The sequence below is a fragment of the Papio anubis genome, chromosome 5, assembly GCF_008728515.1.
Source record: "Papio anubis isolate 15944 chromosome 5, Panubis1.0, whole genome shotgun sequence".
Classification (NCBI taxonomy): Eukaryota; Metazoa; Chordata; class Mammalia; order Primates; family Cercopithecidae; genus Papio; species Papio anubis.
The window spans coordinates 115,952,638-115,970,615 of NC_044980.1; the positions used below are offsets into that span (position 1 = coordinate 115,952,638).

The 17,978-nt window shown below is 39.9% G+C and overlaps 1 protein-coding gene across 1 annotated transcript in view; it reads left to right on the top strand.

Annotated features, from left to right (window-relative positions):
* PRDM6 (PR/SET domain 6) overlaps positions 1-17,978 on the top strand; it is a 104,499-nt gene that overhangs the window by 7,395 nt on the left and 79,126 nt on the right. Inside the window, exon 3 of the mRNA XM_003900042.4 lies at positions 3,265-3,572. Within this exon, the coding sequence (XP_003900091.2) occupies positions 3,265-3,572 (308 nt within the window). The remainder of the gene's footprint in view (positions 1-3,264; positions 3,573-17,978) is intronic.

Genomic DNA, 17,978 nt, shown 5'->3' on the forward strand with positions numbered 1-17,978 from the left:
CTGCTAGAATGTTTGTCTTGAGCATATTTGTCAACCCCAAGAAATGTTACTTGTTTTGAATATCCTCAAGCTACCCTGAGACTCAGACATAAGTTAGAACCCAAATGTTTCAGGTGGGGGAATTTTGTGTATTAAAAAATAACATTGGAATATAACATGTATCTTGATGGCAGTTGGTCAACTTTTCTGGCAGAATATTTTGATATAGCATGAAGTGGTTCACAAATTAAGAAGACCTTTGTTGGGTGCACTAATTAAAGTTGATTGACTTTGTCTAGCCTGCTGTGGACCTAACACACAGGTAGTCTTCTAGATATTGGTAGAGCCTCAGTTATTCACTCTTAATAGTAGCATAATGCTACTATTAAGTTTTTCAACTCTTTATGGAGACAAATGAAACAATAAGTTGAAGACGGCTTTAGAGGACTTCTTGGAGAAAGGCCTTAGCCACAGTTTTATTATCATGCATTACAAATATTAGAAGTATGCTTTTGTCTATGAGGGTAGTGGTACCTATGCTGATGTAGTTGATGGGATGACGTGTGGAGAACCATGTTGGAAGTTGACAATCTCTGGTACAAGCTGCTAGGGAATGAACACTAAACACTCTTGCTTCTCACCATTTGCATCATTGAGTTGAGCAGAAAAAAAAAAAAAAAAAAAAAAAGTTAAGCAACTCCCTGGAGTGACTTATTTCTATTTCCATGGGCATATTGCCTTTGCTTATTGTCATTTGCTTTTACCTATTTTTGCAAAGGTGCTGAAAGGCTGTCTCTGAGGTCAGACAATAACATTCAAAATTATAGACATTATCTATGTATTTTCCTATCCATTCTCTTACTTTAATGTCTGAAAACACAAGAGTGTGGGAAAGAGGGAAACCTCTATAACTCAATCATGCTACAGCAATTTTCATGGCCCCCAAATAGTTACTTCAGTGAAATATTTCAATTCAATTGAGTCATGAGTTTGAATGTTAAATTCTCCCAGCTTTCATTAGTCTTTTAAAAATCTCTGGGTTTAGAGGCCTTGCAGTCAGGCAGCTTTGGCTGTGAATCCTTTCTCTGCCAATTTCTAGCTTCTGGTTCTAGAAATTGGGCTTGGAAATTGCTTTATCTGCAGAATGGGAATCGTGATACTTAGATAATATGCTGGTTGTTGGTTCCAGACAGGTGTCTCACACATAGTATGCACTGTAATTGTGTTTATTGTCTTTCATGTAATTCCCAAAATGTCTTGAAGTTTTTATTTTCACAATCAATAAGCTTGAGAGGGTGTGTGAAGTGTGTGTGTTTCAGAGGGGCTGACATACGGATAAGTGTGAGAATACTCCATCCAGGCCCTGGGGTCAAAAGCAGAGTCTGGAAGAATTTTAACAACAGTTCGTGTTGCTGGTAGAGGAGGGACAGAAAGGGGCATTTGTGTGAGGGAGACCCAGCGGCATGGACACTTCTCTACTTTGGGAAACAAGTTGTTGCTTTTCACCTCAGAGGTCTGGGGACATTTCTGAGAAGCTTGCGACCCTAATTCTTCAGCTCTCTTGGGAGGAGTGGAGTAGTAGCTGCTGACTGAAGGGAAGGCTTGGCTGGCTAGAGCCCTCTCCAGTGAGACAGGATGCTTACATAGTCAGCCCTCCTTTGCTGCGAAGCAAATGGCAAATCGAGGGTTCCCTTACCAGGCTGGGTTGCGATTAGGTGTTCCTTACACAAAAGTTCCATACGGACTCACAAGTTTCTCGGGCGTTTCGGCCATTTCAGCGCAGATAAGGCACATCCAGGGTGATCCACCAGGCCTGGCTGCGGCCAAGGCCTACGGCAGGTGCCTGGATGCCACGAGGGCCACCCACCGCCCCGCGCTGGCACGTCCACCGGTGGCCAGCTTTCACCGTGTCCGCCAGGCGGGACTCGCCAGGTGTCAGGCCCAGTGCCATAGGCCTGACACTTGCGCGGGGTCGCCGTGGCTCCTCAGGGAAGCTGGGCCAAGGAGGCTGGGTCGCGCCGGCGGGCGCCGAGGCCACCTTCTCCGGGCAGGCCCTCACCGCTGAGGCGCAGACACGGCGGCTCCTCCAGGCCCATTAATAACCCGGAGGGCGCTGCGATCCGACAGCGCAGTCGCCACAGGCTCTGTTTCCCGTGGCCGCCTGCCCCCTTCCCGCCCAGTTCGAGTGGAGGGATACTGGGCGCCCACTACCGCCCGACCCGGAGGGTGGGGGTCCCTCTTGCGCAGGCTGCTCTAGGGAGTGTCAGAGAGAGAGAGCTTCATCAACAGCTTCACCCATTGCATAGCAAGACAGAATCGCGTTTAGCCTGGAGAACAGCCGTCGGGGCAGGAGTTGGTGCCTTCTCTAACAATTACGCTGATCGTTAAATTTGCTATTCGTTTCTTTCCGGTGTCTAGGAAGAGCGTATACACCAAACCCTCCAGAACAGCACCCCCGTCTCCCACCCTGCCCCACCTGTCCCCGCCCTGCTTCAGTGCCTGGGGGAGAACTGACTGGTCGCTTGAGGGACCCCAGTGCGGGCGCGCCTTTGGAGTCCTGGGGCTGCGGCTCCTGCTCTACTGGGCTGCAGGCCTGCTCTGCCCTGTCCCGTGGGCGTTTGGGAGGCAGTCGAGGAAGACTCCGAGTCTCTGGGTCGAAGGAAGTGTGAATGGCACCCGCGATAGACTCCCCCCCCGCCCCCGTCCGGTGAATTTAAATCGTCTCCTGTGTAATTGTAAAAAGAGGAAAGCTAAATATCCAGACGAATAGTATAGAATCTCTTCGAGTTAGCAGATTGAGCAAGAGACGGGCTTTTTTTCCCGCAATACAAGGATAAACACATCCTGAAACTCCGGATAGAAACCTTAGGAATGGGCGAAAGGGTCAGAAGCAACGAGATACAGTGGGGAAGAGAGAGACAAAGAGAGACAGAGACAGAGGGAGAGATGCAGAGAGACTGAAACGGGAAGGAGAAGTCTGGAACTCTCGGCTCCGTGGAGAGCGGACATGCTATCTGCTCCCAGATCCGAAGGCTTTTTGGGGAGCCTAGAGTCCTGGCCCGGTACCAGGCAGATCTGGGCTCGGCGAATTCCAAGGGAGCGGCGAGGGTTCTCTTTTCCTCCTCCTCTGAGTTGCTTTGGTGCCCCCAAGGCATCACCTTCCTCGAAGGTGGCTTACCCAGGCGGGCGATGATGCTGTTGTCTCGGGAGTTTACTCAAAGATGGTCCCCTCGGAGCGGCCGGATTAACCCGCTCCTTTCCCTTCCTCCTCCTTGTCTCCCGCAGGTTGCGATATGTGCGCGGACAACCGCAACGGCGAGTGCCCTATGCACGGGCCACTGCACTCGCTGCGCCGGCTCGTGGGCACCAGCAGCGCTGCGGCCGCAGCACCCCCGCCGGAGCTGCCGGAGTGGCTGCGGGACCTGCCTCGCGAGGTGTGCCTCTGCACCAGTACAGTGCCCGGCCTGGCCTACGGCATCTGCGCGGCGCAGAGGATCCAGCAAGGCACCTGGATTGGACCTTTCCAAGGCGTGCTTCTGCCCCCAGAGAAGGTACAGGCAGGCGCCGTGAGGAACACGCAGCATCTTTGGGAGGTAAGTGGCCCGCTGCACAGTGCCTCGCCACCCAGCAGGAGCCTTGGCCGGCAGGGAGCCTGGCCTTTGGCGATGGCAACTGCGAAGAGAGCCTCCCTTGGCTCCCGGAGGGTAGCGGAGAATAGATTTCTCTGGTCTTGTAGATGCCTGGTGTCTGAGACACCTGCAGTAAGGAGGCTGACAGAACTGGGGCTGACACAATAGCCAGGGAAACAGAGCCTACAGATGTCTGAAGACAGAGTCACCTTAACCTACCTCCATTCCAGCTAGAATGGATTTGACTGTTGGTCTCTCTGAACTTTGAGAAAAAGAGAAAACAGCTGAGGAGATGGAACAGAGGAGGGTGGGCATTAGAATGTTTGAGCTGGGTGACCTTTATGTCCCATTCCAAGCACTTCCAGTGTGTTTCTGTGTAGTGAGCAGAAAGGAACAGAAGCACAGAGAGGAGGAAGGAGAGACTGGCCCCTTTTCTCAGATAAAAACAATTTTGTCAGTGTTGAACGTGAGAGACCACATGTTTCACAACTTTCAAAGGACCCAAAGTAGGCAAATTATATTGGGAATCAGAAATCACAAATTCTGCTGCTTCTCTGATGAACGGAAATTATGTAGTCTTCATCAAGATGGAAAATCAGAACGTGGAAACACTGAACACTTTGGTGTAACCCAGTTGAGGATAATACTTTAATGGTACAATCTTACCTGAAGCAATTATTTTAAAATAACCTGTTTGAAAAATGTCAGCCTGAGGTTTCTCCCAAAACGTCATGGTGGATTATTGAGGTTCACTTCTGAAGAGATAGATGCTTATCATTAGGTAATCCTCCTACCAATCTTAGACACCTCCATCCAAGGAAAGTTGCTTATGTAATACAAGATGCCAGAAGTCATACCCTCAAGCAATATGTAAATCTGACTAACTGGGCAAGTGGTAGAATAAAGTGGGAATAGCTAGAAAATCAAGTTTCTTAAATGCCAGGGGCCAAGTTGACATGAACCCCTGGGCTCCATTAATGGGTCATTTCTGCAAGAGATTGTCTCTCATACTTGGCTTGCTGGCCTGTCAAGATGATCTTTTTCACTGTGAGCTGCCTTATATTCACTAAATAAAACTCATGGGACTCATTAATCCACTCAAAGTTTTGATGAGTGTCCACTCTGACCAGCACTGTATTAGGCCGTGGAGATACAGTGTGAAAAACAGACCTGGTGTCCAGAACCCTCCCGTGACTATTGGGGATGGGGTCCTGAGGCCTGTGTCTGCAAAGCCTGTTTTGATGGAGGAGGAGCTGAGTGTATGAGTCAACAGCCCGGCAGCCCAAAATAAGAACATGGAAGCCAGTGAGCTACCTACCCTATAGTTATCTCCTGGAGTGCCCCGGCTTAAAGCATCTGGTCTTGGAAACATTTTGGTTTTGTTTCTGACTAATTAGTTGTAACCTCCAATGTGGTTTAAAGTTTATAAAACACTTTCAGGTACTTCTTATGTTCCAGTGGTGTTATTAGGAACTCTAATATCGTATAGTTAAAGGTCTGCCAATATTTTTTTAAGAAAATCGTACAGCAATTGTTCAATAGTACAAATTTACTCTACCTGAATATGTTAAAACTGAACACTATTGCACTTTGATGCCTATCTATTTTTAGAGTGCCAGGGGACAAAGACATAAACATGAAAAAAAAATCTCACAGTTCATTGTGGGTTTTTCCCCCCCAGAAGGCTTTGAATGATTGGGACGTTGGCAGGAGGCCACTAAACATATAGACTGTAATAATGTATATTAACACTGAAAACTATGGAACCTTTCTTTTCTACCTTTACTTGTACTTGATGAAGTTAAAATTTTGTTGTAGTGAAGAGAGTGGGGAATTTAGCCAGTGTTTTTCTTTTTCTTGGTACTTCAGTAGATATAAAGTGAATTTTATCTATTGTTCAGGGCATGTGAGTTGAATGCGCTGGGGTGGTTCTTAGAGTTGGTTCTCTGTTAGAAAAAAGACTTGCTGGGTGTATGCTTGGAAGATCTACAGGATCCAACTCCTAAATTCAGGACATAATCTATTTTTTAATTATCTGTAGCAACAGTTAGAATAAGATACATTTGGGAATTGAAGGGATATTAAAACTTCAGCCATACAAAATGTGTCAGTTTCCTGGGAGATCACGTGAAATGCGACTAACTGGGGCCAGGTAACTTAGTGCCAATGTCCATTTGTAAAATAAAATACTTACTTTATAAAATAGGTTTCAGATTTTTATTAGCATAATGATTTTTAAGATATAAAGTATGGGTTTAAAATTTTTAAGCATTATAATTTATTTTTATGAAACATGACTGTTTGAATTTTTACATTTATAATACAATATTCCAAATGTTAGATTGTTCCTTAACTTTTAGTTCTTTCTGTAATACAGTATTCCAAATGTTAGATTGTTCCTTAAATTTTAGTTCTTTTCTTTAGTTCTTTCTAAATTTTATTCTGAAATTTTAAAAATCATCATATTATTCATATTAGAATCAGTAAGTGGAATACATTGTAGGTATATAGGAGATGTTTGGCAATAATTGTTTAATGACTCATATAATAATTATCCATTTCAAAAACTTTTTCTTTTAGATGTCTTCCAGAATAGCAAGTCAACAAAGTGTATTAAAAAATTAAAAACAGTTGAATCATGATTATTTTATTTAAAAGGCAACTGTAATCATTTGTCTTCCGCACATTTTTTCAAGTCATTTGCTAATGAAGAAATGTCTTTTTATTTCAAGTTCAATACTCAGGTCCTGATGGATCTTACCAGGGTTACTTATCTTTATTTCAGTACAATAAATGGATTGCTAATCTTTTCCCGTCACTGTTTCCAAGTAGATGATGGATTTTTGTTTCAGTTTACAGTTCATTGTTTTTAGTAAGGTTGTACTTTATTATACACATGAAGGCTTATTGCAGAAACAATCAGATTCACCTTAGTTACTCCTTTTATTTAATCATTAAAAGCTCTATTTTCTTTGTAGAAAAATGACTTTTTGTTATTTAATATATATCAGCCATGGAGAGCTTGTTTGGTTTGTAAACATGTAATCATTTTTTTCAGTTAATATTTTCTTTGTGTATAATCATAGTTCTTCAAAATACAGCAATTTAAAGAAAGTTAAATATCATTTCATTACATTCAATATGTTTTGACTCTTCAGGGTGTTTATGGGAAATTCCAAGAGAGTTTTTTTGTTTTGTTTTTGTTTTGCAATAAGCCAAGGTAATTTTTTAGTTTTTATAGTTTAAGAAGATTACAAGCTAAAAGCCAAATCATTAGTCATTTATTTTTGCCAGTGTCTTCTAGAATCAGAATTTTAATGTGTTTTTTAAGCAATAATAAATTCAGATACTTTAAAACAAAACATTGCAGGATGCATCAGACAATGACTTGCCTTGGTTATATATATTTATTCCAAGACTTGGATGCATGATACATTTCTAGCTATTTGGACTTAATATGAAATAAAATCTTTCTCAATATTTTCCAAAGAAAACAATCTTTCTCAGCAATTAGGTCTTATTGATGAGAATGAGATAATTTTATCCTAATGTGTTTTCCAATAAAGAAGTGAAAAGGCACATTTGATTCCAACATTTATGAAAACATTATCTCAATTATTAATGTGCCCCCTTTCCCTTGAGATAAATTAATCTAGTTGCACATGGTTTCCTCTATCTGCTTAACATCAGAATTTAATATGACTGGACCTGAGGAATGTACTCAGTGTATACTTAAAATTCTACTGGAATAAAATACGGAAGTTTAAAATAAGGTTACAGTTTAAGATAGGCTAGAATTACTCAGGCCTTTCAACTCAGTGTCTGACTTGACAAGAAATTTTAGCAAGAATGACAAAATAAATTGCACTTATTTTCACCCTAGAAAAATTATCCTGCTAATTGAAATAATGTAGGGACTTGTTAGTGTTACAGTTAAGATACTAGAAAGGGCTTTAATTTTACAGAACCTGTCTTCTCTTTGCCTGAGTAAATTTGAGTGTCTCGTTTTCATTTGCACTATGTGGAAACCTTCATTATTTTTCTTTAGAAAAATCAAGGGGGATAACATAATGTGAGCCTTTCTGTGATTTGTTTTGTGCCATAATATTTTAGATTTAATAAGAGTTTTGCTGTTAAGCAAATGGTCTATTTTTCATCATTACTGTTTAGCTTAAGTCAAGATATATTAATGAAAACCAATATTAAAAATATATTACATATTGCTAAATGTTTATTTTTCAAAACTATCATAGGTAGTTGGTTCTAGAAGAAAATAAATTGATTTCATATTTTAAATATATGTATGTTTCTATAAATGACTCAATTTCATATTTACAGTACTGTACCCACTTATATGTATTTAGATGTTGAAAAAATTATTCTAAATTAATCATTTTCAATTAGAATCATTTAAAAGTTGTCCCAGTGATAGTATTGTAATTATATATTCCATATTCTGTTTTATAGACTTTGGCTCATTTTGGCGTGATTCACCAAAACACTAGGGGATAGAATTATGTAGTTGTCGCAATTATATTGAAGTAAAAATCATGTTTTTCAGCAATTTATCATTTAATAGAGTAGTCTGCCTGTCAGTTTGGTTTTGAATATGTCAAATTTGTGAAATTCAAATAATTTCTCCTTAAAAATAAACCATAGCAATGCTACTATTATGTTTTAAATTATGCAGAGTAACAGCTGGTGTATCTCTCTGGCTTTGCCTCATTTGATTTGAAGATGTCTTTTATAGTGGTGCCCATTTGATAGAGTGTGAGCATTTTGTAGTTTTACATAAACTGTAAAACCATCTGCCGCCTCTTGGAATGGTTTCCAGCATTGTGTTAAAAGTCAAAACTTAGTACTTTAAGTTGCTTTGAAAATGTCCATTTAAAGTTCTGGCCCTTTTGGTTTATGTATCATGCTGCACAGTGCCACCCTTGGTTTTCTAAGTCCAAAAATAATTCTGCTTTAAAAAATATTATAACAGCCATTTGGACATTCTCACATCAGTGAGGTTTAATCCCAACATGCATGTGACACTACAGTGCTTTAGCTACAAATAGTTTATAAAGACTGATGAGTTCTGTATCCACAAGACTATTTTTCTCATTAGTTCAGTTTATCTATTTTTTACAAATTGCATCTTTTATCGATAGCATTTTGTCAATATGAAGAAAATAATTCACAAATATTTACTGGTCCATAACTGCATATTTTCTTACACCATGTAATTTTTTTTTTTTTTTTTTTCCCACACTGACTTAAAAGGAAGGTATAAAAAGAGAAAGAATCTCAGAGGTTAGTGGGTAAATGAAACCTGCCCTCCCCAGTAACTGCCTGGCAGCAAGTGATCTGATGGAAATGTCATACGATAACACTGGTCTCAAGAAGCCTGCAGGGGAACCTTCTTATTTCACTGTGTAAATTAAAGCAGTTTTAATTTGAGAATATTTATTGTGTTACCCAGAAATCACTTACAGTTGTAGTATAATATGGATTAAAAATTGTTGTGATTGAATATGAAAAACTACATATTACTCAGCTGGGGATTATGCCTACAATATCAAAGTCCTCTTGTCTCAGAAGGTGGATTTAATACACTGGTAGTATGGGAAAAACCATTTGCTAGGCCAAAGAACTCTATGTGTAGAACAACTATGAGCCTGCCTGCTTCGTTCTTTTTCTTTCATTCCTTTTTAGTATCGTATATACCCCAAGATTTCATTAGTTCAGACATTCCTTGTATATTTACACAAGAAATACAGACTTCAGTATAAGTACTTAGCATAAAAGCCAGAGAAGCCAGAGCAGAATATATACTTTTCCTTGTAAGCATTTGCCACCTCACTCAGATAAGTTACAGAATTCCATTATCCAAATTGTTACACATGTGTGACAGAGGTTGACCTTTCGTCATGTCAATCCTTTTTGTGTAGGCCCCAGGCTCCAGCCTAATGGCTCAAACCCTGATTTACTCACTGTAATAAGGGCAGGAGGTCGAGCAATTGTCAGGCTGCCTGTTCGTACTCTTCTTGGAGCCTGGTTGAAGGCTGTTAACACAAAGCTTTTCAAAGTGAATTTACAACCAGCACCACTGACAGAGGCCAATCAGTGCACCATAAATGTCAGGTTAGTGAGATTGAGCAGTAAGTAAAGTACTGACAGCACACTATTGGCTGGAATCAATTCACCAAGGTTTAACTGAGAAGAGCAATCTATGTGTGGCAGGCTTAGGGATAGAGCTAAGTGTGCAGCCTGGATTTCCAGGTAGACTGCATAGATTTACCGGTTAGTGGGAGCATAAGGGTTGGGACATCACACATTTGCTTCAGCGCATCCAACATCATCCATGCTGATGTGATGCACGATCTGGGAGTTCAGTGTTTCTGGGCCTGCTGACTCTGAGGCTTGGTGGTAAAAAATGGCACAGCATTAGATAAAAAGGAGAGAGAGAGGAAAACTATTACAGTATGAGGCTGTCAGAACTGGGGGACACATCCAGTGCATTACAATTCAATGACAGGTAATTTGTTCAAATTCCAAAACTATAACAGGGATTTCCACAAAGATGCAGAAACAAATAAGCTTGCTCTTTTGCTCTTCCAAAAGCTCAGCGGTGCAAAACTTTCATGGAAGTCACTAATGAGTGATTATGGGTTGAGGGTCTGAATATCCATGAGATGTGGTTTCCCCACCAGACGGAATGTTTTTATCATTTTGTGTAATGACAGCCTGGACAACAATTCATTTAGCTTTGAAGGCATCAGCATTAAAATAGAGGAATCCATTAAAATGCTGTATGCAAGGATTTATAAATTAGGCAATTTCCTTGATTATTGCAATCATTTACAAAATTGATTGTTCCAGTGTGGTATAGACAGATTTCAGCAATGATCATTGACGACAAGCACATTCTCTGATATCTATAGCTGCTGGTTCCTAAACCAGGTTACTATTCCCCCCACCCTGCTGTTCTTGGTCTCAAGGTCAGATGGACTTTTCAAGGAATCTTAGAATTATGAAATTTCATTTGTCTTCAGAGGAGACCCACCTAGGCTGTGACAGCAGGTGCAGATTGTTTTAAAGGTTACATCATTGTTTTTGGACTTGAATGGTAATTTTAGGGGAGGGTTTTGATCATACTTATGTGCTTCAAATCAGTAGCACAGAGTTTGATATGATGCCAATTTAAAGGAAATAATTTTTGCAAATTGCCGCTGTAAGTATTTGTTTGATTGAAGATCTAAAGTTCAATAATGTGTTTTATTTGTTGGTCCTTAGAGTTCTAATTATCCAACAGATATATTGTGGAATCACTGGATTTTAGGTCAATTAATTCTAGAGGCCTAATACATTGTTACAAGTGTGAAATGCTCAAAATGCTGCAGGTTTTCCTATACAAGAACATACACACATCAAGTTCACTTGGTGCTTAATCACTAACCACAAATCCACAGAGTTGCTTTTATTCCTGAAATATCAGAAATGGGCATGCCACATGTATCTGCAGGGTTCTTTCCAATGAAAGCTAGCCATGTGGTTTATGCTTAGTATAAAATAACTGACTTTGAGACATTTGTTTTTAATCATCCTTTTGTTTTCAATCATCCTTTTCTCCCTTTAAAACTTTAACACAAACTGGGACTTGTAAAATAATAACTCTTTAGAAAATTGTTTAACACGGTGTTGGGAATACAAACAATTTTTGTTCTGATTTTTGTCCTGTTTGTGAATACATAGTAATTTGATCTTAAGGTAGTTCTTTGTTAAAAGGGGAAATGTTGTATTTCAGGAAGTTCAGTGGTTTGGTGGCACCTTGTCTTTATTTGCTAATGTTGCCTAAGTCAGAAGTTCATTTTCATTTTTAGTTAGTTGTAAAACTGACTACTTAGAAATTTAGTAAAAACGTAATATTTTCACTCAGTGTCTTGATATCATCTCCTCATTTTTAATTATTTTTTTTCACAGCATTTCTGGTTTCTGTTAAGACTTAAAAGCTGCGTGGTTAGCTCTGACTTGGGTGAACTGTGATGAGGCACTCAGTATAACATGCTTTTCCCAGTGCCTCTGTACATTTATTTAATAAACCAAAATCTACAGCGTGCAATTGTGAAATAATGATATGGTATTTGGCCCATTTTATTAAAATGAACAGTATTTTTCACTCTCTGTGGTCATTTTAAATTAAAGCTGCCTCAGATAATGAAGTGTCTTCTATAGAAACATCCAGTGTAATCTAATTCAGTAGAAACTTCTTAAGTGCTTTTTAATTGAAATCAAATTAAATGTAATCAAGTCATGTTTTCAGTGTCTTGTAAAGCACCAAGAGCTAAATATTGTTAGCACACCTGGGAATATTAATGTTTATCACAAAAGACCAGCATTAAATTATGAGCTATCCATGTGTGCTTAAATTAAATTATGAGATATCCATGTAAACTTCAAAATAGTAGATAGCTCCTTAACAAATTCAAGGTTAGAATACAATGCTTTTGGAACCTGTTGTGTTTGTCCCAAACTAATATTAAAATTTATTTGTGATATAAAAATACACAAATAGTTTCTGGGGGTGAGAGTCCTGAAAAATATTGGGCTACTAAGGAAAGCACTTAATTTCAATTTATTGCAATTAATTACAGTATAAAATTTGACCCAGATAATCCAGAAAGTGGATCTCAAAATTAAGCTTAAAAATAGTAGAAATTAATTTTTATATTACAGTATAAAATGTAATTTTATATTACAAATAATTAATGTGCTCATTAGACATTCGAACTATATAAGGGTATAAAGCAGTGGTAACCATTGTTGATGGTTTTCATAGTGGGCTTTTGAGACATGATTATATACTATAATATAGCTTTATTTCGTTGAGTCACAGTTTTGGTAAAAGGTATTTGCACTATCTCTTTGATACTGCCAAACATCTTGGAAATTGCACCAATGGCACTGTTTTCACAGGGTTCCAGCAAATGTTTAAATTTGGCTCACCCATGAATAGATTTTCATTTTGTCTGGTCTTATCTTCTCCACTGTGTATTCTCCTGGTGGGAAATTTTATTAACAGCCTGCAGACCCTTCTGATATTATAAAAACACTCTTGCCAATATTTTCATGTATTTTATAGCACGTGTCTTTAATAAAAACAAAGCCTTTCTGGGGTCTACGAGGAGATTATAATGTTCCTCAGGAAAGGAAGGAGAAAATTTCTGTTTCCTTTTTATACATGAAGGTGTTTACAAAGAAAGGATCAAGTCTCTTTGAAATGCTTTTTAAAGTAGGGAGACATTAATTTATCTAGTTGTGGTGAGACATTAGTGAAACAACTTAATTTCTTTATACCTCTTTTTTCCCCATATGTGAAGGAGAGTAACATTGATGGCTATGTAAATTACAGAGAAAATATTGATGACTTTTGTGTAACAATTGAGATTTTCCCCCATTTTTCAGTTCGATTTTAATGGTAATTTTTGTCTCTTGTGGACTCTGCACATAGATATAAAGAGTATCATTATTTATTTGATAAAACAAAAGATTGTATGTATTAATGGTAGACCATGATACATCATAAGGATTTAATTGCTAAAAAATCAAGTTTAAGTAATATTTCAATGTAAATTTACTTAGCAATGCTTACAAATAAAAAACAATTATGTACTAAAGGGATACCATGCAACATGGATGTTAAAAAACACCACTGGATGGCTCTCATTTTTAAAACTGTATTTTTAATGGAGGGCAACAAGGATGACTACAAATGTTGGCACATTTATATTTCCTAAATGTACATGATTTCAGTAAGCAAAATGCTAATCGAAAATCCTCACAACAAAGAACCGACTTGCAAGATGAAAATGTGAGAATTACTTAGTAACATCCGGAAAAATAATAAGGAAGCCCTAACATGTGAATGCTTTTTGACCACGAACCTCAAATCAGGAGCAATTCATTAGGTAGGTTTGACACTGGATATTGAATTCTGAATAGAAGATCATCTCAGTGTCCAGCGTATTGTGACCTGTCCATAAATATTAAATGACAACAAATCAACATAGTGGCATATTTGGCACGGTCTGTAAAAATGTGTGTGCAGCCATATATGTACCTGTGAATACAGACATAATAGTATATCATGCAAATTCTGAATATGTGTCACTGTTGACCCTGTGAAAAGCAAGAATTCCAAGTGACACTCTGCAGTTAGAAATTTTAGATGAAAAAAATAAACATAAATGCCAAAACATGTCATAAAGAACAAAAATTTTGACTAAAATTAATATTTTCCCTAATATATATTTATTTCATACTGATTATTTCTATTGTAGTCCCTGGAGTTTTCACTTTCTTTTTCTTTTTTTTGAGATGGAGTCTTGCTGTTTCACCCAGGCTGGAGTGCAGTGGCACAATCCTGGCTCACTGCAACCTCCGCCTCCCGGGTTCAAGTGATTCTCCTTCCTCAATCTCCCGAGTAGCTGGGATTACAGGTGTCTGCTACCACATCTGGTTAATTTTTGTATATTTAGTAGAGATGGGGTTTCACCATGTGGGCCAGGGTGGTTTCGAACTCCTGACCTCTAGTGATCCACCCACCTCAACCTCTCAAAGTGTGGGATTACAGGTGTGAGCCACTGTGCCCGGCCTACTTTTTTTTTTTTTTTTTGAGACAGAGTTTCGCTCTTGTTGCCCAGGTTGGAGTGCAATGGCACAGTCTTGGCTCACCGCAACCTCCGCCTCCCGGGTTCAAGCAATTCTCCTGCCTCAGCCTTCTAAGTAGCTGGGATTACAGGCATGCGCCACTGGGTCCAGCTTATTTTGTATTTTTAGTAGAGACGGGGTTTCTCCGTGTTGGTCAGGCTGGTCTTGAACTCCTGACCTCAGTGATTTGCCGGCCTTGGCCTCACAAAGTGTTGGGATTACAGGCATGAGCCACCATGTCTGGCGGCTTTTACTTTTATGGCAACCTAAGCAGGGGTGATATTCAGAATATGTCACAACCAATCCAGCTTAGTCCCTGATCCATAATCCTAGATTCCCACAGTAATATCTGTGCCCCATGATCTGCATATCAGCTGTGAAACTAGGATAGCTGGCTGAACTTCAGCAAAGCTATTCATCAGATTAACAGTAATAATAATAATATATATTATGGGTGGGGTGTCAGATTTGCAAGATAAAAAGTTCTGGAGATTGGTTGCATAACAATGTGAATAGACTTAACAGTACTAAACTGTACATTTAAAAATGGTTACAATGGTAAGTTTTGTGTTAGGTATATTTGTTTTGCCATAATTTAAAAAAAATCTACGTTTTCAATGACTTTCCTATAGCTCAGTAGTCTCAGCCTCTCTAGCAGGGAGTCAAGCATAGTGCAATCTGGGGACCTGCCCTAAATGATTCGGACTCAGGGGTCCTGGATTGGGGGTCAGGAATCTACTTTGTTAACAAATGTCCCAGGCAATCCTGAAACTATCGTTAAGAAACAAAATGCCAGTTTCCTCCTTTGTCTTCCTTGCCCCTTGTGGTTGTTTGCCTCCCTTCCCGCTTCTTCCCTTGTCTTTGTTACTCTTGAGCTCACCTGGCCTCTCTTCTGCTTCAGGTCCACAGTTGGTCTAGTTCTATTAATAATCCTGTGTTAATTCCAGTCTCTACCTTGCCTTCTTCCCTGCTACATCTTGGCTAATCTCCTGTGGACATTTCCAATCTCTTCCCTTATCACCTCTCCCCCCTCCCCAGATATAGGTAGATAATAGATACACATATTAAAGAACTACTAACAGACAGCAAAATGAACTTCCATGACTTCCATCTTTCTGTATTTCAGAACTCCGCCTGGCTAAGCATAAGGAGGCAGCCAAAACGGCAGAAAACACTGTGTGTAAACTGCTGTGTGTAATTAGCTCCTAAGTAATCAAGGTGTGCTTCCGGAGGAGGTGGCCCACCGGAAGGTGTTTGGCAGTGTGCAAAGGGCCTGGGTTCCAGTTCTCACTGGGTCTGAGCTGTGTGACCACCTGCAGCACACCTTAAGTCCCTAAGCTCTTAGCAGTGCTGCATCCAGCAACACTGTCCTTTCCACTTCTCCTGCCAGCCCCTTCGGTGCAGTCCTATATCATATGGAGAACCCATATGTTCATTGCATGACATTTGTAATTTGCAGTCTGTAAATTTTCCATATGCCAACTTTATCTGCTAATTTGCTGATCTTTTTCCCTGCTCGGCTTCCCATTGCTGCCGTTGATGGAAGTCATCCGCGCATGCAGCCTGTTTTCTCTTCTTACTTTCTCACACCCAGAGAGCTCACCTGTTCTTCTTGTTTCAGTTGCTCCCCAAAAGCGATGCTCTCAGATTCAGTATCCTGCACTAATCTCTCTCAAATCTTATATCCTTAGTTTTCTGTGAACATCTCCATTTGAAAATCCTGACATTGTTTCAAATTGTGTTCACTAACTGCTGGCACCCACATCTCTCCTAATCTTTATCCTTAACTTATGATGCTCTCTTAGTCCTTTTTAACCTATGAGCCCAACATTTTAGAGTTACTCTAATGGCTTTTTTTTTTTTTTTGCTATGTGCATTCTTCTTTTATTTCATGTGTGCAAATTTATATTTATGAAGTCAATCATTAGTGCCACAACTATAGCCTGACAATTTAAAATTTGGTTCACTTTTATAGTAAACAACATCTTAATCTAATGTTTAGACATTTAGCTGATTGTTAAACATTAGCTAAAATGGATCTTTTCCTGAAACAGTGTTGCCAGGTTTTAAAATATTAACAGACATTATGTTGTACACTTCTGAATTAACATAAAAATTGAAGACGTTAGTGCAGAAAGTTCTCACATCCCATCTTCACTAGTTGTTTTTCTTTTAATCACATGTTCCATTAGTGTGGTTAGTCGTTACAATGACTGAACCAATACTGATGCATGACTATGAAGTAAATTCCAGCGTTTACATTATGGTTCACTCTGTGTTGTACAGTCTATGGATTTTGACAAACTTATAATGTCATTTATCACGAAGTAAAAGCTTTTTTTTTTTTTTTTTTTTTTTTGAGACGGCGTCTCGCTCTGTCGCCCAGGCTGGAGTGCTGGAGCGATCTCGGCTCACTGCAAGCTCCGCCTCTCGGGTTTACACCATTCTCCTACCTCAGCCTCCCGAGTAGCTGGGACTACAGGCGCCCGCCACCACGCCCAGCTAGTTTTTTGTATTTTTTTTAGTAGAGACGGGGTTTCACTGTGTTAGCCAGGATGGTCTTGATCTCCTGACCTCGTGATCCGCCCGTCTTGGCCTCCCAAAGTGCTGGGATTACAGGCTTGAGCCACCGCGCCCGGCCAGTAAAAACTTTTTTTAAAGGTTTGTATTCCCAGCAATTAAGAATGCCTAGCATACATAGAGCATTTAATAAATACTTTTTATCTGATTGCAATAATGAGAGCTAACATACTTAAGCTGAGACTATCTGCCAGGCACTCTGCTAAGAGCTTTACAGGGGTTATTTTAATTTATTCACACAATGAAACAATAAGGTAAAGACTGCTATACTCATTTTTCAGATGAAGAACCTTTTTAGATGAAGGCACAGAGAGCCTTTTTAGATGAAGGCAAGTAAGTAACTTGCCCAAGGCTGTGTGCAGTAAAGGTAGGTGTTGTGGACTGCAGAGTTCTTGCTCTTCACCAGTCTGCTCTTTGCTTTCTGCCCCTTCTCACTATCTGGCCTGTACTCCCATTAAATTATGGGGCCTCAGCCTCTGCCACACGCTTCTTTATTCAACTGACCCTGGCCTCTGGACCTGGAGGTGACCTTTCTCTTCTAGGTGGACACTGCACTGGTTTTTCAAACACAGAGCAGTTACAGCTTCACAGAGACCCCATAGCTCAGGCAGTTGACATGGTTAGCCTACCTTGTGTTCCAGGGCCATGGGCTTCATATTTATTATCCTAGAACATTTAAGCTCAGCATTCAGAGAAACACATTTATGGAGAACCTACCATGCATGAGGCATTGTACAGGTCACAAGAATGGAAAAGACCAACTCTGGCCTTCAAAGATGGTAAAATAGTAGAGGATCATGAGTAACTCCAGTTAGAAGCAGTGTGCAAAAAGTGCTTTTGGGGTGCACAGAGGAGGCAGAGGTGACTTCCCACTAGAAAGATTAGGGAAGGAGGGAGAGTTTGACCTGGAGAACATAGATGGCTAATTCACGAAGTCAAGGGTCTGAAGGAAAGATGCCCCTGGGAGAGGGTCAGCTGCTCGTTGGTGGGACTCCACTGTCTTTCCAAGCCCAGGTCTGCTTCCTCTGTCAGCTCCTTCATGCCAACTAATGGAAGCACTTCTGTTTGTTTACCAATGTCTCGCTAATTCTCACT